General features: G+C 51.1%; 6 protein-coding genes across 6 annotated transcripts; 2 read left to right on the forward strand and 4 right to left on the reverse strand.

Moving 5' to 3' along the window:
• Positions 1 to 232: 232 nt before the first annotated feature.
• Positions 233 to 6,030, reverse strand: PSV08DRAFT_207153 (uncharacterized protein; the record flags this gene model as incomplete). The annotated part of the gene is made up of 3 exons (XM_014221952.1): positions 233 to 1,061; positions 1,116 to 5,504; positions 5,584 to 6,030. The coding sequence occupies 3 exons, from the start codon at positions 6,028 to 6,030 to the stop codon at positions 543 to 545; spliced, it is 5,355 nt and encodes a 1,784-aa protein (XP_014077427.1). The 3' UTR covers positions 233 to 542.
• A 548-nt stretch (positions 6,031 to 6,578) lies between these two features.
• PSV08DRAFT_227886 (WD40-repeat-containing domain protein) lies at positions 6,579 to 8,858 on the forward strand (the record flags this gene model as incomplete). Its single annotated transcript, XM_014221951.1, has 2 exons — positions 6,579 to 7,263; positions 7,312 to 8,858. The coding sequence occupies 2 exons, from the start codon at positions 6,579 to 6,581 to the stop codon at positions 8,664 to 8,666; spliced, it is 2,040 nt and encodes a 679-aa protein (XP_014077426.1). The 3' UTR covers positions 8,667 to 8,858.
• A 151-nt stretch (positions 8,859 to 9,009) lies between these two features.
• PSV08DRAFT_249825 (glycoside hydrolase) lies at positions 9,010 to 9,943 on the reverse strand (the record flags this gene model as incomplete). The annotated part of the gene is made up of 3 exons (XM_014221950.1): positions 9,010 to 9,357; positions 9,485 to 9,749; positions 9,840 to 9,943. The coding sequence occupies 3 exons, from the start codon at positions 9,941 to 9,943 to the stop codon at positions 9,010 to 9,012; spliced, it is 717 nt and encodes a 238-aa protein (XP_014077425.1).
• Positions 9,944 to 11,053: 1,110 nt separating this feature from the next.
• Positions 11,054 to 13,511, reverse strand: PSV08DRAFT_207161 (permease for cytosine/purines, uracil, thiamine, allantoin-domain-containing protein). Its single transcript, XM_014221949.1, has 5 exons — positions 13,101 to 13,511; positions 12,996 to 13,050; positions 12,850 to 12,938; positions 12,569 to 12,796; positions 11,054 to 12,516 (listed from the first exon to the last, which is right to left on the reverse strand). The coding sequence occupies exons 1-5, from the start codon at positions 13,212 to 13,214 to the stop codon at positions 11,308 to 11,310; spliced, it is 1,695 nt and encodes a 564-aa protein (XP_014077424.1). The 5' UTR covers positions 13,215 to 13,511; the 3' UTR covers positions 11,054 to 11,307.
• A 1,992-nt stretch (positions 13,512 to 15,503) lies between these two features.
• Positions 15,504 to 16,136, forward strand: PSV08DRAFT_364402 (uncharacterized protein). Its single transcript, XM_014221947.2, has 2 exons — positions 15,504 to 15,676; positions 15,726 to 16,136. The coding sequence occupies exons 1-2, from the start codon at positions 15,554 to 15,556 to the stop codon at positions 15,861 to 15,863; spliced, it is 261 nt and encodes an 86-aa protein (XP_014077422.2). The 5' UTR covers positions 15,504 to 15,553; the 3' UTR covers positions 15,864 to 16,136.
• A 1,489-nt stretch (positions 16,137 to 17,625) lies between these two features.
• On the reverse strand, positions 17,626 to 18,625 carry PSV08DRAFT_319480 (uncharacterized protein). The gene is made up of 2 exons (XM_014221946.2): positions 18,269 to 18,625; positions 17,626 to 18,214 (listed from the first exon to the last, which is right to left on the reverse strand). Exons 1-2 carry the CDS (start codon positions 18,532 to 18,534, stop codon positions 17,875 to 17,877), a joined length of 606 nt encoding a protein of 201 aa, XP_014077421.1. The 5' UTR covers positions 18,535 to 18,625; the 3' UTR covers positions 17,626 to 17,874.
• Between the last annotated feature and the right edge of the window lie 1,293 nt (positions 18,626 to 19,918).

Below are 19,918 nucleotides of genomic sequence, written 5' to 3' on the forward strand. Positions count from 1 at the left end.
ACCACCACATCCTATATTGACCGCGTACAGATAAAAAAAAAGGCGCCACAACGCACTGACCCGCGAGGCGGGCATCGATGCTGTATGGACGGAAATAGTAAATGCATACTGAGGGGTTCAGCGGTATCGAGTCTTGGTATTGCATCATCCACGGCAGTACTCTGTGTCGTATGTTCTGGGTTACTTATGCTGGTAGTAGCCCCACGGCGTATATCTTATGTCGTCTCATTAGAATTGTGTATGATTGCATTTGGAAACGAGTCTCTAGACTATCACGCCACTCTCTCCTTTTGAAAAAAAAACGGCCCAAAACAAAAACCGTTGAACAGCAAAAAAGAAAAAAGGAGAAGAGGACACACGACCGCATCTCATCAATTCCCTACTTGTGCATCAGTCACCACTGCTTCTCAGTTCCAATAGAATAAGCAAACAAGACCGATACCGCTTTTTTTCCTTGAGCATTTTCCCGTTACTCTAAAACACCTACTAATGCATCGTAATTCAACCGAACATCGATCCAGTTCAACAACAAGAACTAACGTTTACTCGTTATCCTTCTCCGCCTCTTCCGCCTTCTTCTCCCTCCATGCCTCCTCCAGCTTCTTCACCTTCTCAACCCCCTTCTTGTTCCCCACGCTATTTTCCCACTCTGCCCACTTCTTGAACACGCCCCTGATCCTCGAAGACTTGCCCACCTTGGTCATCCTCTCGAACAAATCCCGCACCTTGTCAGCCTCACCGTGACTCTGCTCAAGCATCAGATACATGTCCCATACATCTCCCTTCTTGGCAAAAGTGTCGACGAGACCCTCGAAGATGGTGCGGCCGCGCTCGGTATCGCCATTGGGCGACTTGAATTCCAGCGCGGCAAACTTTTGGGTAAGATACCGGTGTTGAGCGGCTGCAACAGATTGTGTGGCGCGTTGGAGAAGGGCGCGGGCCCGAGCTGGAGATGGCGGCTGGATAACGTCCATGAGGAATGCGGCGTAAGAAAGCCAGAACTTCGGGTCGGCTGTGAACGACTTGTTCTTCATCATGGACTGATAAAGCTCATCTGCTTTCTATCATGCTGTTAGCAAACTTGCAAAAGACGGTCAGGGAACGTAGATACTCACGTCAATCTTGCCCGATGAAATGTAAATCTTGATCATGCGCTCGTGGATTTCGCGCTCATCATTGTTTTGACATGCCTCCTTGAAGACGGCGTTGATTGCATCGTCACTGGAAAAGTCATTTTCCAAGTGCAGCAAGGCAGTCCAGACGTCGAGCTTCTCCTTCTCCTCTCGCGGGTTGATGGTGGCCAGCGCACGACGGGCAATCTGTCGCGCCTTCTCAATCTCGTTGACCTCGCGCTGGAACACCATATAGCGTACCCACAGCTCGGCGCTGTTAGGCTGTCCGAGGAGTAAGCGCTCGTAATCTGCGACAGACTGAGGGCCATAGGCATCAAGGTCACCAGTGCGATCCTCCTTGATGGTGGCCTTCTTGCTCTTCTTTTTCTTCTTTGGAGCATCATCTTCGGACTCGGATTCAGCCGCACCTTTTTGCTGATCGAAGTCGAGAGTGGCGCCTGTCCAGTCGAAACCAGAAGTGCTGAGGCCCTTTGCGGTTGCCTTTGACTCGTCGTTGTCAGACTCGTCAGAGCTGTCTGCATCGGCAAGCTCAATGTCATCATCACTTTCGGCGCTCTTGACGCTCCTCATATCAACGTCATCGTCGAGCTCGATTCCTCCGTCAGAATAGCCATCCTCAGATTGCTCGACATCTGAGGCGTCCTCCATCTCCTCATCTTCGCCTTGGTCTTTGACTTGTGAATACTTCAATGTAAAGCTGACCTTCCTCGACTTGGGGTCAACCTTGATGACTTTGGCCTTGACAACATCATCCTTCTTGTACATATCCTTGAGCTTCTCCTTATCAACGAGAGCATCTGCTATTTGAGAGATGTGGCAAAGACCGCTAACGTTATTCGAGTTATCGACAATGAGAAAGACACCATAGTCCTCTACATGCCTGACCTTGGCAGTGACGATTTGGCCAATCTTTAGATTAGCAAAGTCCAGGGGCTCGACGTAGTCTGTCTTGATGACTGAAGTCTTCAGACTCAGCTGTGGGTTGCGCTGATCGTCCTTGTTCGAGATAACCTTGCCGGTCACGAGCTGATCCACATGGAATGCACTCTTCCAGTCTTTAATGTACTCGTCCGAAAGATGACTGACGCGGACATAGGCTTCAACATGTGGACCTAGACGGACGTAGACACCGTTGTTTGCAATGTGCTTGACGAAGCCACGGACGACTTGGTTTACCTTGAGCTGTGCACGGTCGGTGATTTCGGGATCCTTGACTGGCAATGAAGAGCTCAGGACCCTGGAAGGTCTGGCCGACAATCCTAGTTTCTTGTTTGGAATGTCAATGTCAATAACGCACACTCGCAAGACATCGCCAACCACAAAGTTCTTCGGTTGAGCTTTGTCGTAGTCATCTGCCAACTGCTCCATGAAGATGGGTGCAGCGATGCTTTCGTTGATTTGGACAACAATCGATGCATCGTGCAGCTTGGTCACACGTGCGGGTAGGACGTGACCGACTTTCAGGTCTTGGAGAGACAGCGATTTGCCGGTCACTGTAGATGCAGCTGTCAAGTCTAGCTTTCCATTCACAGCATCCACTGCCTTTACGCGGACCTTGAGAGCAGAACCCACAGGAAAGTTCTTCTCAACGTCAGATAGCTTCTCAAGATCATCAGTCAGGTCGAAGAAGTCAATGCGCCCGCGGATGTTGGCTGAGATGTTCACCCAGACATGGCGGTCGGCAATGTTGTTGATGAAAGCAATGTAAGACGAGCCGGTTGTAACTTTATCGAGGCTCAACACATCCGCTTCTGACTTGATCTCCTCCGTCTTTGCAGTCATTTCGTATGTTGTCGTCTTGTTGCTTGACCGAGATGTGATCGGTAGGAAACGGAAATTGCGAGGATCATGCCTTCCCAAAACCCGAGCCTGGATGGTATCGTTCATCTTGAAGTGTGCAGTTGGTCGCTTCTTGTCGGGAATGCTGTCCCAGTTCTCAAACAGTTCTGATACAGAAATGCGACCGGGAACATTTGCGGCAAGCTCAACGTTGAGTTGTGTGTCCTTGACTGACCGGACACGGACAGTCATCAGAGTACCAAACTTGATGTCGTCGGTAGATGTCAGTTTAGGGTCCACTGGGTCAACCAGAGGCTCTGCTACCTTTACTGGAGGGGCAGCAGCAGCCTTTGCTGAAGCAGCTTCAGCTTCAGACTTCATTGACAACCAAAAGAGTCCCTTTCCAACATCTACATGCGTGACTCGGGCAGTGATGGATTGGTCCTTACGGAGGCCAAATTCGGGCGCCGCGGCCATATCTTCCGGTAACTGCGATCTGAACAGTGCACCGCTGATGCCATTGCCAAGCTCGACAAAGACCTTGTCTGAGAGAATACCGCGCACGAATCCATGCACAGTCTCGCCCGCTTGCAGATCCTCAATACTAATGGCAAGCTTTGAGGCCTGTGCGTCTTTTCGAAGACTAGGTTTGTTGGATACGGTCGCCGTTTTGGATTTACCATGCTTGGTGAGAATGACAAGGTCTTCCAAAGTTCCACCAACACGAATCTTCTTCATGGTTGAGATGTCCTTCTTCTCTGATCCGTCAGTCAGATGACCAAGGCGAAGAATGCCCTTGACACCGTTGCCAATGTCCAGAGTAGCTGATTCATCAGACTTTTCAACAACCGTTCCCTTGACGATACCACCGGGATTGAGAGCATTGAAGGCGGCTTCCTTGTTGGTATCAACAGCAGCAGGATCCTTGCAGGACACCAAGAGCTGACGTTCCTTTGCGTCAACAGAGAGGACACGGACGTTGACAACCTGTCCAGCATGAAAGTGTCGTGTTGCGTCATGAATGAATGCTTCGCTCATCTCCGCGACTGGAAGCCATGCCCTTACACGATTGTAAAATTGCACAGTGGCTCCATTACGACGGACACGGACCAAAATTCCAGGACCGGTAGCGCCTTCTGAAATCATGTCGTAGTTTGTCCAAGGCTTCACTTCGGAGTTGACCAATGACTTCTTGAGGGTAAGATGTATTTGATGTCTCGCGGGTTCGGTGTAAAGCACTCGAGCTGTGACCGGCAGTCCTTCTCTAAACTTGCGTTCTGGATGTTGTAATCGGACATCAGCGAGATGCATCTCCGGAACCAGACCAGTGATACCATCAGAAAGATGAACAAGAACAGCGGTTGCTCCAGTCTTGTCTGCGAAAAGCTTGTGCACTTTGCCCTTGACGACTTCACCAGCTTTGATGTCCTCAATTCGGAGAAAGGGTTGGTCAATGACCTTCTTCTCAAGGGACAACTGGAAAAGTCCGTCAAGAGCGTTGTAGCCAACAATTCTTGCCTTGTGCTTCGAGTCAAGCTTGAATGCACCAGCCTCCTCTGAGAGAATATCGACTTTGTCGTCTGAGAGTCGCGAAATGTGGGCGAAGCCAACAACATCTTTAATCCCAAGGTCGAAGAATGCGCCTTGGCTTGGTGCCACTTTGACGACCTTTGCGCTTTCAACAATGGTGGAAATTGGCAGCAGGTCGATGGGAGGCTTGCGCTCTTTGGGTTTTCCGGACATGCGCGTAGACAACGAAAGCACATGGTCTAGTAAAGACACGCCGACCTTCCTGGGATCTGAGCCGGGACATGTGAACAAAACACGGGCCTTTACTTTGGATCCGATCTTGTGCTTTTGAGACATGTCGGTGGCCTTCTCAGTCGCGCCGGAGTGGTATGCGTCGGCCGTCGCATCTATCAAGCCCAGAATCTTGCCCGTGATTGTGTTTGGCGTGTTTTCTGTAACAAGAAGGTCGACCGCAGTTCCCGGGAGGAACACGTCAATGGTAGGTGCTTCTGTCAAGGTGTTGCCCTTGGTCAGGTTTCCTGCCTTGGTGTGGTCGGCAGAGAGTTTAACGATGCGCCCGTCAGAATTGAGCCCGGTGATCAGACACATAAAGACGGCACCCTCTTGGACTTTTGAGTGCAGTAGGTTTGGACCAAGCTCGCCCTTTGGTAAAAAGCCTTTCAATGTGGCGTCGTTCAAGCCAAGATCCATGACCAGACCGTGGTCCTCGTTGCTCACAACAGACGCTTGTATCATACCATTGACGGGTATTTTGCGCTTGGTAAGGCCCGTGTTGACCAACTTGGGCTCAATTGAAAGTTCGAGCCGCTTCCTTGCTTTTGCGCCTTCGCTGCTGGTTGCGGTAATGCATGCACGAAGGTACTGTCCCACGGAGAAGAGGTCCTTGAGATCAACATCCTCAAAATCATCCTTGTCGCTTCCTTCTTCCTTGTCACTCTCGTCTTCCTTGAGGAGCTTCTCTAGCCTTTCGTTGAGTTTGTCGGACACGGCAGTGAGCGGGACGTAGCCAACTAGGTTGTTGGGGAGGGCAAGCACAAGGTCTTGGTGGGAAATGTCGGTGATCTGACCAAGCACAATGGTTCCAGGCGAGAGTTTCTGATATTATTAGTCTAGCGCCGAAGCTGCGCAGCGTTTTTCTTACCTTGTAGCTGAGAGTCTCGACCTTTACCACATCCTCCTTCTCGCCGCTCTCGTGTGTCTTTTTGCTCTTCTTGGTAACCTTCTTCTTTGACTTGGGCGCAGACTTTTTCTCATCGTCCTCAGAACCCATGTCGTTATATCCTTCGCCATCATCGCCGCCAGGACGCTTCTGGCCGGATTGCTCGAAAAGAACATCCTGGTTCGCCTTGATCTGGATTTGCTTGTGTTCGAGCGGGGTCAAGACACTGGCGCCGCCTCTGGGAAACGACTTCTTCTCTTCATCCTTGAAAATGCTGGTTGGCGGTGCAGCGCTCTCGAGCTTCGCCTTTGCAGGCGATTGCTGGTCGACATCGGACTTGCGCCGCTTCGCTGATCGGTCGCCGGATGCGCCCTTGGGCTTTTTGGAAGGGGTGGCGCCCTGCTCAGCTTTCCGCTTGACCGCGCCCATTGTGTGGTGTGGGATGTGTGCGGGCGTAGAGAGGGTCGAGTGGTGAAGATTCCGCCAAGAGTTCGAAGCGCAATGTTCTTCGACTTTTTTTGGTGGGTCCATGCGCCCAGGTTCTCCCACCAACCGCGCCAGCAGGGACGCCGCGCCTCCCACGTCCTCGATGACGAGATGGCACGCGACGCCTCAACGACGCTGTTGAATGAACATGGTGCCGATTTTCGGGATACAGATGGATTGGAGCATTGCGATCAACATGCACTCACTCTCTGTGCTCCAGAAACGCCTCGCTGCCGTGCATTGCCAGTGAAGAGGGTGCGTTTGGAGGGAACGCCGGGCCACTTAAGGCCCAAAAAGGCATAGCGGTGCACGTCGGTCGCGCCTGCTCTTCGCGACGTGCGCAGGTCGTGCACCTTCCTCTCCAACCTCGCCGGGCGTATCATATGAGCATTCGTCCCATATTGGGGTCGCTCCTTCCTGGCTGCCCGCGTGTGTTCACCTGAGCTGTGCATTGGTGTCTCTCTCACATACTCCCACCCCTTCTCAACACCATGTCGTCGCCCTGCGCCCCTCGCAGCATGCTCCTCCAAGAGCCCACTCCAGAGCTCTTCTCATCGCCGCCTCCCGCCTCATCCGCAGCAGCCTGCTCACGGAAGCCCAAACGGCCACCTCCCATCACTCCCAAGCGCTTCACTCGCTTCTTCACACCCCGACACTCCAAAGATGTCTCTTCGCGCACTTCGCTCTCGCGCTCGGGCCGTCAGTTACAGGACATCACCCGGTCAGCTCTGAACCGTGGCCGGGCAACGCGAAGTACCCCCCGAAAAACAGTCAACTTTGTCGACATTGAGAACCAGATGCGCACCCCCCAGAGCAGCCGCAAGCGGAAACCTTATCTGTCGCCTGAGAGTTCACCTGCCCAGTCGTCGCCCTCGAAACGATCGCGTTACGTCACCCCTCCAGCACTCGATGCACCGCCCTTTGATGTACTCGACGACTTGGCCGACCTGGATGAGCCCTCCGTATACCCCACACCCATTCGACGGTTGAAGCAACTGGGAGGACCGTCAAGAACATTGCAACGGTCATTTGGTGGCGTCGTCGGTGTAGGTCGAGGGTTTCGAAGAGACCACGGCGCGTCATGGCAGGACCAGACGGCCAACTTCTACAGTAGTTCAGACGACTTGCATCAGTTACCCCAAGACGCCCCGCCCTTTTGCACCGCCAGTTGCAATAGTGAGTTTCATGCACAGCAATCACTGTCATAATACTAACCTGTTATAGCCAACTCTCTACTCGCCATTGGAGATGAAGATGGAAACATTCATCTGTTAGATTCAGAGGGCGACTTTTCCAAAGCACATTTATCATGGAAAGCTCATTCTAACGCCATCATGGACCTGCAATTCTCCTCTGACGACTCTCATCTGGCAGCAGGGTCTGGTGACCAAACTGCACAGATTGTCGATGTTCGTACGCAGCAGACTCTTGCTGTTTTGGCCAAACATAAGTCATCAGTAAAGCAAGTGCGTTTCCAACCAGGGGATGACAAGATCGTCGCCACATCGAGCCGAGATGGTGCTGTGCAGATATGGGACCTCCGATGCAAAGGCAACCAAGGATCGATACATTCAGCTTGGGGATCCGATGCCCCATATGCCAGCGTCGTCCGAACCCTTGCCTCAGCACATGCCGACATTAGCCTGCCGTCATCTGCACTTTCTGCTACCCGAACTGCATCGAGCAGTAAGGTAGAGAGCATCAATCGTCGAAACGACATCTCGGTCACTGCCCTCACTTTCTTACCCGAAGGTCGTGAGCATTTGCTTTTGACTGCCTCGGATGCTTCCACATGTGTCAAGCTCTGGGATATCAGAGGCCGATACTCTCTGCGAGGCCCAGCCATCCCCATTGCGACTACACGACACCCCGAATCCCATAACCGCCACCGACACTTTGCCATCAACTCACTTACCCTTAGTGGCGACGCATCCCGACTTTACGCATTAAGCAAGGACAACACCGTTTATGCTTATTCCACAAACCACCTCATCCTTGGTGTAGCTCCTGAACTCTCTTCGACATCCGCATCGAAACAAAAATACTGTGGTGTTGGCCAAGAGGGCCTCGGGCCAATTTACGGCTTTCGTCACCAGAGCTTCCACGCAGGTTCATTCTACGTCAAAGCATCTTTGCGAAAGACTTGCAACGACCAGACGGAGATGCTGGCAGTTGGCAGCACAGACGGCGGTCCAGTGTTATTCCCTACTGATGAAACGTTTCTCAAGCGCGAAACACGATACGAAGACGACACAGATGACCTCCCGGACATTTCTACCCTTACCGGAAAATCATCAAGGGTATTACTATCCCGTTCAACTACCAACAGCCGTTGCCCAGACACGATTCCTATCTACGAGCATGGAACAGCTCTTGTGCGAGGTCACGACGCAGAAGTCACGAGTGTTTCATGGGCACGCAACGGTAGCTTGATCAGCGTAAGCGATGACTTCCGTGTGCGAAGATGGAAAGAGGGGCCCCAGGCGAGGGAGCTCAGGACAGGCGGAGAGAGCGAGGGAAGAAGATGGCAATGCGGATGGGCTGCTGTTGGAGAAGATTACGACGACGATGATGAGTAGTAGACGAAGAAGTGTTGCAGTTTGCCGCGCCATTTTGTTTATATTATACCCCCTCTTTTTTTCATCCATGTCAAATGTTTGTATAGCGAAGAACGAATGCGATGAAATACTGTATTCTTCCATAGTAGATAGTATGTAGATAGTTGATTAAAAAAAAACCCCCCAAAATAAAGATAAAAGTTCGAATCATTCATCTGCAGTCTTGTATTCATGCACTATTCTCTACTACTATATACACTTTGCTCTCTTCGCCTCTCACGAACTAGGAATCTTACTTTTCCAGTCCTGCCCGGCCCTTTCCCCTGATCCGCCCTTCAACAACAACCTCCTTCTCATCACTTTCTTAACCACTCCACACTTTGGGTCCAGGGCACGTATACGTAGTCTGCGTGCTGCTGTACGTATCGACCATGATACCCGGGTCGTTCTGCGACGCATACCCAGGAATCGTAGCGAGGTAGTCACCACTCGGCGATGCGGAGCCGCCACCCGTGACTTCGATTTGCGCGCATTCAGCATAGAATTGGGGGCTGCGTGCTTGGTGCAGAGCGAGCAGCTCGTGGCGGACGAGGTAGTTGCCGGCGGCGAGGGTGGCAGGGACGGTGGATTCCCAGTAGAGGTTCTTGAGGACGAAGGCGGTGCCCCAGTTGCGGCCGGAGAGGGGGGGTGCGGTCATGCCTTGTTGGTCGATCTTTGTACGTGGTCAGCGTTTCTATCCCTTCTCCTTCTTGTTGTACTTCTTCGTTTTTGTTTTCTCTTCCTTTGGGTTGGGAGGGGGGAGGGGGGAAGGGAAGGGGGAGAGAAGAGGATGAGTTTACCTTGAACCACTTCTTTCCACTTCCATCACACGACTTGAAGTCGCCGGAGCACTTGTACATCCAGACCATGACGGGACCCTGCTCGTGGGTCCACTGCTTCCAGATTGCGCGGATCTTGCCGCCGGCTTTAACCTTTGCGACGAGGTCGGCGGATGTGCCGCCGTTGCACATGACTTTAGAGTCTGTGACGCTCATGGTGGGGTTGTAGTCGGGCCATTGGCGTTGGATGGTTTTGGGGGAGGAAGCGGGGGAGAAACCTTCGTAGCTGGGAGTCGGAAGTGTTAGCCTTGTTGCGTATGAAGGGACTGTGGGGAAAAAGAAGACTGAAGGCGGTGGTGCTGGTGGTGTAGTTTACCCTGGGTATGTCACGCCGTCGATAACATAGCTGGTGACTGCGCCGTGGGCAGCAGCCTGAGCAGCCAGGAGCGCCGTAGGTAGGAAGATGTTGGAAAACAACATGTTGAGTCGATAAGTAGTTAGTTTGTTCTTCGTTATCAACACTATCTCATACTCCTTCTCTTCGGTTGCACGCCAGCCTCCCCTTTTATATGCAATCACTCTCGACAATACATCGTCCAAATCAAACCTCCCCCTATATCACTCCCGCCTTATTCCCACATGACCAACTTACCTACCCACTCATCTCCAGCTCCCCTCCTCCCTTCCACAGACTCCACCGTCACCCTTCGCCCCTCCCGCCATCGCCCCATTAGAAATACGATAGTACAGTTGACCCCACAATAATAAACGACTGACCCCCCAATCTACGCTCTCTACTTGCCATCGGCCCGGCTAAAAGCAAACTAGCTGTACAAGCAATATACATGTTTCCCCACTAGAAACAGCCAAGAGGCACGGATACATAGCCTCCATGCCGGCTCTTTTTTGTTTTCTCTTTGCAACAAATCCTGAGCTGTATCGGGAAATAAGCAATGTAAGTCAGCGATCGGAACAAGACGAAGAAAATGGGCCAGTCCTAAACTGATACCCCGTGTTTATGTGGATTCGGGAGGTTTTTTTTTTGTTTTTAATTTAGGGCGTGGTACAGATAAGGCGTGTAATGACGCGTGACGAAAAGGGCTGTGTGATCTGGGGAAGCGATGCTGGATCGTTACTACTATATGTTAGATGGCGGAGTGCGGGCCGCGAGCGCGAGGCTGTGGGGTTCGAGTCGTAGACCTCTGGATGTTTTGGGTACGGAACAGTTGGATCGTTGTGGTTTATACAAAACTTGAATTTTGGCGATGGCGGTTTATTTTCAGTTGATGCTTTTGGCGAGTTGTTGGCTGGGAGATGATACTCGATTTCGTCGGCGGGTATAGTACTGTATCGTGGTTGAATGATCAAGGTTAAGAAAAAATGTAGTTTGTCAGCGCGATCGAGAAAACATGATGACTGCTTTTGTGATACGTTCTGATCTGATTAATTGGATTGCAAGACACGTGGTGCATTTGAACGCCCGAGATAATATATCCCTGGTGATAGTATTGACGAGGAGACAGCCTTACCGAGTTGCAAGTTGTGAGACATTACCGGACGCTAAGGAGATACGCTAACCCACTCTCGATCTGTATGCATGCATCTTATTCTTTACCAAAAGGGGAATTACTGGACGCTAGAAGTAATTACGTCAGTGCTCTAATTCAGCAAATAGGAACATGCGAAGACGACCAGTAAATAAGAAGGTTTAGAATAAAAGATTCCATAGCAATCAAAACGACAGTGACCTCGGGCGTGGTCTGGTATCTCTCGCCCCTTAAACCCGCAAAGCATCAACTCCATCTAGTACCAACGTCCACAAATCACAACATCTCCAACATCACTTAAAAGTGCTTGGTTGGGGCATCCTCCTTGACGCCTTTTCCACTGCCCCCATGCATGACTTCCTCATCGTATCGCTCTCCATCATCGCTATGATATGCAACACTGATATCGGTAATCTCATCTCCGACCTCCATCCAGACATCGCTCGTAGCAGGGATGGGGCTGATCTTGCAAAGTGCCCAGTATGTGATGCTGGCAACCAAGAATCCAGTAAAGAAGTTGAGATCGTAGATGCGTTGGGCTCCAATGGGAACCTTGCGGCCAACGGCACCGGCGAAACCAACAACATTGATGGCGACACCTGCAATGTAAGCGGCGTAACCGCGCCAGTGGAAACCGAGGGTATAGTAGTATGGACCGGTTTTCTTTCCCGAGTAAAGGTCCTTAATTTGGAAGAAGCCCTTACGCACAACGTAGTAGTCGCAGATCATGACACCTGCAATCGAGGAGAGAAAGACGGAGTATGCGGAGAGATAGGTGGTGAAGCTGTTGGTGTCGGCAAGGAGGTTCCATGGGCACATGACGAGACCGACAAGCGCACAAATATAACCACCACGTCTGATAGTGATCCAGCGCGGCGCAAGAGCCGTCATGTCAGTACCGGCGGAGATTGAGTTTGCCGCAATGTTGGTACCGAGTTGTGCAAGGGTGAAGGCAGCAGCAATGACAAAGACACCGAAACGTTGGCCTGACCCTCCCTCGTTGAGAAACTGCTCGAGCAGGTCCAGTGGGTTCCAGATGGCATTTCCGAAGATGACGGTCGAAGAAGACGATACAATGATACCAATGAACGACGTGACTGCAAATCCAATGGGAATGGTAAGCAGCTGCGGTAGAAAAGCGTCTGAAGGCTTCCTCGCAAAACGTGAAAAATCAGGGTCGTTTACAATCAAAGTGGCGAAGTTGGCAATCGCGCTCATGATGCCCTTGACCATGAGCCAACCCAGCTCGGATCCTTTGGCTTCACTGGGTTGCTTAACAATAGGACCCAGTCCCTTTGCTCGTACGATCGCCCAGATGAAAAGAGCAACTCCTGCAGTAGGTACGAAGAAGGCCTTGACGGTGAACAAATGGCGAATCTTGTGGACTGGCGGATAGATGAACGGGAGAGATCCGGCCCAGAAAAGGAAGAAAGAGACGAAGTCGACAGTGTTGGTACCAGAACTGGGGATGCCATTGGCAATACCTCCTCCTCCAGGAGTGTCGGCCTAGAAAAAAAGTTAGTCAGAGGTCAAGAAAGTACTCGCAAGGTGACTTTACATTTCGCCAGTTGTTCCAGATAGCTCGGATCATTAGGCGCACACATGTGCCGCCAATCCATGCTTGGACACCATACCAGATACTGGCCATAGCTGCGCGATTGAATACGGGCCATAGCGCGCCCCAAATGCCAAAAGATGCGCGATTAACAACGGGAAACGAAATGTGATATGTCGCACCGATACGACCCGTCATGCAGACGAAGCAAGCTGCGATTGAGTATCCAAGCTATTTTTCCAAATCAGCGGGTGGTATCACAGAAAAGTCGCAAAACTCCTTACCCAAACGCAAATCCATGATTGCCACCAGGAGAGACCATCGACAATGTTGGCGGAAGAAATCATCCATGTGTTGATGTTGAAGGAGTCGGCTGTGAAGGAATTAGCCCATGTCAATTGCTTTTGTTGCATGAGGCAAAATGACGTACCAACCCAAAAACCAACGAAATTCCACGCGCTCCATTGTCGGCGCTCAGGTTCAACCTGGAGATGTTAGAAAAGAAGGGATTTTGGAAGCGAGGGACCGAACATACAGGCTTCAGATCGTGGTTGTACAGCATGAGCTGGGCGGTGGTGAGGCCAGGCTCGTTCTCGACGGCAAGCTTGTTGGCCCAATGGGCGACCTTTGACTTCTTGACCCTTTCCATGATGCGATTTGCGAAGAACGGTTCGTCGCTGGAGTGAAAGACTGTCGCGGCCACCACAGGCCTTAAGAAGCTTTCGCTCCGGCTGCTCGACGGCGTAGCTTGGTATGGCTCAAGATCCCCGCTTGTGTGACGTGGGGGTTTATCAGAAGCGAGTGAAGGTCTGGGTGCGTCTTCGGCTGACGAGGGTTGGGGTAAAAGTGGCTGCCGTTCGGGATCCACGGTGGCTGATTTCCGCGGAACGGATAACAAGACTATAGAAAAGGGAAAAAAGGTTGTCTAACGTTTGCTCTAGGGTGCTTTCTACAAAGACGAGCCTCGATCTTGATTGCAAGCAGATCTTAAAACCGGGGCGTGGCCCATCTTAAATGCTGGGGAGGACCACAAGGCAACACATGAAGCATCTAAGATCGTCTCCGTGATTAGCTGCCATTGCTGTTCTCGTTGGTGTGGGAGAGACCGTTGTCGGCAGTCTTATCTTAGACTCGAGATAGCCCACGCGACGTGCTCCACCTAACTCTGATGCTCGAGTAGCGTCACTGGCCCACTCCATAACCTCGCATAAAAGGCCCTGGTGATGCACACCAGCTGAATGCATGCCGTCCAAGAGCGCAGGATTTTCAGGACTCGGCACCGTGGCCATGTGCAGCATCGCATGATGGGTGGTGATGTGCCGCGTGTGACGCAGCGCCCCCTTGCCGGTAACCGTATCGCGTGCACTTGAAGAAGTGTATGATGCCGCGCTTGCACTGATATCTCCGCGATAGGAGTACGACTGCAGAAACTTTGGGGGACGGTTGACTCGATGAAAACATGTCACCAAGCTCACGGCCAGTCGTCGGAGATGCGATGCACCGCTATCTCAGGCACCATGGTCTGTTGAGGTTGCATGTCAGGGCTCGCTAGATAGCGGGTTGCGGTAAGGAAGATAAAGATAATGTGGGGTACCGAGCCGCCAACCAGGCCAGTCAGCGGCCAGCATAGCCAGTTTACTCGATGGCATCGAGTAAAATCCGCTTGGCCTGTCCATCAGCCCGGCCATTCGTCCACTCTGCGCCGAGAAACTAGCGATGCTCGTGTTGGGTTAGTCACATGATCACATGATGAACTCTAAGACACTGACACGAACTACTCTTCGACCACGACACGACTAGCATATTGAGCAACTGTGGCGAGGCCGAAGGCTGGTGCAGAATGCACTGCTTTTCTCTTTCCCACTGCCAGAAGACTGCTCCCGCATTCTCTCCTCTACCACTGCTTCTCCTTTTTATCCGGCTTTTGTCATTCCACAAGTTGCTTGGCAGTTCAACACGGATCACGTGACATACTGTTATCTTTTAGCTGGACTAGCCAAAGCACTAAGCAGTGGAATTCAGTATCGATAAACAGTTCTTTCTCTTTGTTCGTGGCTATCACAGTAAGGGGTTTTCTTTTTAGTGTCGAAAAGGCTTGATCGGAATTTTCTTCATCCATGACTAGTATTGCACTTTTTCTGAGAAAACAAAGTTTTGTATCTGACTACCTCAGATATATAGCAGCCAGAGCAACCAGCATTTTTAGCAATGATTAGACAGAACAGTGTACAGCTAGAGCTATCTCTCATGAGAACCGCTTGCGAGTTGTACTCACAGTCATGTTGTTAACACGAATTTGGTTACGTTCGCTATCTGTTTGCGTTGCCCCAAGACACCAGCAAAGCCACTATACTTCTAAACAACACAGCAACTCCATCCTTTTACCATTTGGTCTCAGATCTATAGTTGGTCAGAGTTTTTTACTTTACATAATAAATCTCATGTCCCAAGTCATGTCTGTCTCTATATAGGGTAAGTGTTACGTATAAGTGTCAGGATTCAACATGATTATGATCGATCTTAGCAATAGCTTCTTGTGCACAGACCCGGATGGTGTCACAAGCTCTCGTACTTTAGATGAGGGATTTTCTGTACTGATGACTCATTTGCATATAATTAGGTAGCCGATAGCTTTTTGTTGCATGCGAAGGTGCGTACAGAGGAAAAGTAAAGGACAGTTGTGTACGCAAGATTATTAGACAAGGGTTGTGTACCTAAATATCTGTAAGGCTCCTCAAGTCGAGACTAGTGCGCTCGTGTCTATCAGCTATTTTGGAAAGATTGTCGCTTTTACGAGAATTGAGTTTCCATGATCCCAGTGTGCTTACATGCTTCTAACTGTTTTGCTTTAGTAGATTCGTGTACGAGTGGGGATAATTACATTTTATATATTGCAGAAACACATAAATACCTATGGGGCTGGTATTGTGTTCTTCTCGTTTCTATTCAACAACAGATAATTTAACCATTAGTAATACTTCTTACGCCATGAAACTCACATCGCTCATCGGAATCTTTGCTACGCTTGTAGCTACAAGCAGCGCCACTGGTAACTACTGTTGCACCAGCGCCGTCAACACGGATCCAAGTACCGGAAGAGCAGCATACTGTGTTAGTAGCTCATGGCTGAATACAATTCCTATCAACTAAACGTCTACAGTGTCAGAATGGTTCCAACCCAAACATTGGCGATGGCTGCGATCGTAACCACGATTACCCAGTTGGCCGCCAAAACGTTCTCTTGTCAAGTGCACATTGCGGCCCTGGTGGAAGTGGAAATGTGGGTGAACAGCATTGAAGATTGGAGATTTGGGGATTGGGGTGTTTACGATGTGGTTTAGGGATGCCCTGCAGTTAACAGGACATACTACCTAGAAGAATCACATAGCCAAATACAAACTACCCAGGATATAGCTGTTCAACAATGAGCAAGCGGCATCCATCAAGTATCTAGGCGTAGACAGCCTATTTTGATTATACATTGTTTTCAGTTCAGACTTGTTTTACACTCAAGCTAGAAAGCTGTCAGAACCCTAGCTGTCACGTCACACGTTAATCACCTTCATTTCTACTAGTGCAGAGAAGCAAAGTTTCCCAACCTCCAGCAAAACGAAACGAAACAACCATATGAACCTAACTAGCCGTTTGTTGCCTATTCAAGACACAGCCAAGATATCCAGCTCGCATTCCACCAACCCACCTTGTCACACATAACGAAATCATCCCGCTAATCCGACCGAGTCCCCTCGCTATCAAAACCGAAAAGTGTGTATGTTAGTAAGTGGCGTGAGAACTAACCCCTTAAACGCCTCGGTCCATAATATCTAGCGAAACTCCGACATACGTGACGAGTCGCGCAACAGGTAAAACATCACGTGATTCTCGCCTGAACATACGTAGTACACCACCAGAAACAGGGAAAAAAAAGCGAGACATCGCATTGCTTCCTCATCCGGATCCTCCCCTTCCCGCACCCACGCATATGCACATACCATTTGTTACTCCGCCCACGCGTACACACACACACACACACACACACACACACACACACACACACACACACAATGCATACACGTAATCTAGTCAACCCGTCTTCCTGAACCCAAAAAAGCGCCAAAAAAACCCGCCCTGTTTCCGTTTCAAACCCAAATGTACTACGCATACCCGCGGAATATTACCGCGTTTCTCGAACACGCCATTTGTATACGTGGAAAAAAGGGCGTAAGTGACGTAACGTATGTACGTGTGTAACGGGGAAAATAAGAAGGGGGGGGTGTGTGTGGATGGTTCAAAACAACGGGTACCTGCAGATAAACAATCTAAAGTAACGGAGTTTTCTCCCTTACCCACCCCTCCCCTGACGTCAAGTAGACGCCAAGGATGAAAGGGGAGTGAGAGTGAGAGATGCAACGCGCATCGATCGGGGTGATGGGATTTTTTTGGTGGGTGGGTTGGGGGAGGGAAACCGATTGGTTCGATCTTTTAATTTAATAGAGAAGGAGGGGGGGGGGAAGGTTAAAATGGCCGTAAATATCTGTTGGATGTATGCAAAAAGGAACCTCGACTTGGGGTTGTTTGTGTGGAATAATTAACCCGGCCTTGTTTCGGTCACTGTCCGTGTTTCAACGTCCGCGCCCACCACCACCAAACCGGCTCGGAAAGAATGCCATGTTTGGTAGATTCGTATGGTATTTAGGCCTACGTACGTCACCCTTTTCTCCCTCTGTTTCTCTCTGCCCCTCTCTTTTTCAACTAAGACTAGGGGGGTTAGGGGACCAAGAAATTTGCTTTCGTGTTAAATGCCGGATGGAGAATTATGTTTCCGATGAACATGACAGGTGGTCGAGGGTTTGTTTCGGGTTGATTGACGGACGTGAGCGGCCAAGAAAGGGCAAACCATGGGGAGTTTTTTGGTTTGAGAACCGGGGAATCTCTCTCGCAAAAAAGAAGAAGCTTTCTCATGACGCGTGTGTACTCTAAGCCGACGGTGATTACCGGTTAGGATTGCGAAAAGGGTACATGTGTGGTAAAACTTGAACTTTATGCTATTGCATTGTTTTAATTCATTTCGTTTGTGAATAATAAGTGTACGTGGAAAAAAGGGCTTAAAGAGTAATGCATGAAAAGCTTATACACACAAAAACAATGCTACAACCCCCCCATATCGGGTAATCAAGATGCAATCCAGAGCGCCCTTTCCCCCTTTCGTCAAGGACAGATCCACCAATTCATAGAAACGTGCGTGTGTTACATAGAAAAATCATAACGCATCAGGTCAAGGACGCGGCCCTTGGCCTTGTACTACCCTTCTAGTGATAGCCGTTGCCGTGCTTTCCTTTCTTGTGCTTGTCTTCGAGTTTGCTGCCAAGGATGGAGCCTGCTATGGCACCGAGAATGCCGTGGCCGCCCATCTTGTTACCTCCAAAGTAGCCGGCTGCACCACCACCAAGCGCGCCCATCAGTCCACGATCACCCTCGGCCTGTGCATTGGGATCTGTTGGGCCGTGTTGGCCTGGCTGGGGCTGGCCATATGGGTTCTGGCCTTGGGGATACTGGTCTTGGGGATAGGCGCCTTGCTGGGGAAATTGGTGCGAGGGCTGCTGACCAGGGTACTGGCCGGATGGAGGGTATTGCTGTTGTTGGCCATAACTGAAAATGGCGTGAGCATCATGGCAAACTTTGATTGGGAGCATGTTCTCTTACCCTTGCTGCTGGTCATAGGGCGCTTGCTGACCGTGCTGGAAACCGCCGTGTGCAGGTGCGCCATACTGCTGGTTGTAGCCTTGCTGCTGTTGATAGCCCTGTTGTTGCGGGTCCTGATAGCCCTGGCCCTGCTGGTGCTGTGGTGGGTAGCCAGGCTGCTGATATCCGCCCTGGTCCCAGCCTTGCTGAGGTGGATACTGCTGCTGGCCGTGGGGCGGGTATTGCTGCTGATAGCCCTGGTTGTATTGGTCGTAAGGGCCGGACATTTTGAGCGTGTGTGGCCAAGAGAAATGAAGAGGGTGCGCGTATAGGGCTGGTGAGGGGTTGGTGAGGGGTATGTTTCCAACGTCGGCTGAGCTGAATGTGTGTGTGTGTAGGAGTGAAGACAGAATGGGGCCAACGGGGTCACGTCACAAGATTATATAGCACTAGACTTGTTGCTTGCTCAGCTCCTCCTGCCGCCGGATGACTGAGCAGATGGTGCAATGCCGCCTTGGAGGGGGCGTAGCAGCGCCAGCGGACATTTCGGAATGCGCTCAGCCAAACCACGCGTCACAGCCGCATCATCTGCCACTCCACTGCCACCTCCGCCACATGACCCGCCGCCACAGTTCACCGGCGACTAGTCGTCGCCGTGTGCTCTGCCATCCCATACGCGCGCACTTTTTTGTTTGATTATTACTCCATGCTTGGGCCCCGAGCACAGTCGATCTCCCCGCGGCATCCAAGGCGCCCGTGCCTCAGCAAGGAAACAGTTGATCCGCCCCTGCGCGCCCTGGCTCGAAACATTGGGTGCCTCTGGCTCTCTGGCTGTGAAAAGAGCCGATGGCGCATGCCGGATCCCGGCGGCGGCCAGACCCTAAACGCGGTCGTATTGTCCGTACGCACGCAAGATTCGGGTGGAGCAAGCGGCGGACCAAGGCAGTGTAAGGCAAGGCGAGGCGCAGCGGTGCCCTCTTCTGCCCTCTTCTGCCCTCGTACGACGCACATGTGTGGCTTGTCTCCCCTACTTACTGCACGGCACAGCCCTTATCCGCACGGCGCCCTACCTAGCCAAGCTGCTGCTGCTGCTGCATCCTGCACACCACACAAGATGCAAACAACCCACTGCTACCTATATGCGGGGAACTATGAAAAGGCTTGACTGCCATCTGCGATTCACCAAGCTGTGCTCGATATCCAATAGTTGCAGGCCGACCGATAGTCTCACCACGGACCCCTGTGGCGTTTGATCTGCCCCAGAGACGGGCGCTGAAACCCGACCATGGCGCTCTGAGACAACTCTAAGACGATATCTAAAGCTTCCCGAGCCAATTTACTGCTCATTTCTGTCAACCTAACCGTACTCGGCCGTCCTTGGCATACCCTGGCTACCTGATTCCGCCATTTGGAGTCTTTTCGGCTGCCAACTGCTACTAAATTCGCCCTTCCTATCCTCCTCCCGGCCCCACTCTTTTACCTCTCTCCAAACTGACATGGGACCAGGAGCGACTCAGCACTAGCCTCCTTCATGCACTCTCTCAAATGCGACCCCTCGCGCCTTTTGCATGAACGTGTCTCGTCTTGAGAGTTCGCCCAGACTTTCCTTGCTACTCTGCTTACCTACGCTCCTTTCCTTTCTGACCTTTGTTCCGCTGGCGGGCTTATTGT

The sequence above is a fragment of the Bipolaris maydis genome (assembly GCF_028858645.1).
Source record: "Bipolaris maydis strain C4 unplaced genomic scaffold PSV08scaffold_11, whole genome shotgun sequence".
NCBI lineage: Eukaryota > Fungi > Ascomycota > Dothideomycetes > Pleosporales > Pleosporaceae > Bipolaris > Bipolaris maydis.

Coding starts and splice junctions, on each gene's coding strand:
- PSV08DRAFT_319480 (XM_014221946.2), bottom strand. CDS start 18,534: ATGTCCGGCCCTTACGACCAATACAACCAGGGCTATCAGCAGCAATAC. Junction 18,215..18,268: donor CCCTATGACCAGCAGCAAGG/GTAAGAGAACAT, acceptor CGCCATTTTCAG/TTATGGCCAACAACAGCAAT.
- PSV08DRAFT_364402 (XM_014221947.2), top strand. CDS start 15,554: ATGAAACTCACATCGCTCATCGGAATCTTTGCTACGCTTGTAGCTACA. Junction 15,677..15,725: donor CCGGAAGAGCAGCATACTGT/GTTAGTAGCTCA, acceptor AAACGTCTACAG/TGTCAGAATGGTTCCAACCC.
- PSV08DRAFT_207161 (XM_014221949.1), bottom strand. CDS start 13,214: ATGGAAAGGGTCAAGAAGTCAAAGGTCGCCCATTGGGCCAACAAGCTT. Junction 13,051..13,100: donor ACAACCACGATCTGAAGCCT/GTATGTTCGGTC, acceptor TAACATCTCCAG/GTTGAACCTGAGCGCCGACA. Junction 12,939..12,995: donor TTTCGTTGGTTTTTGGGTTG/GTACGTCATTTT, acceptor ATTCCTTCACAG/CCGACTCCTTCAACATCAAC.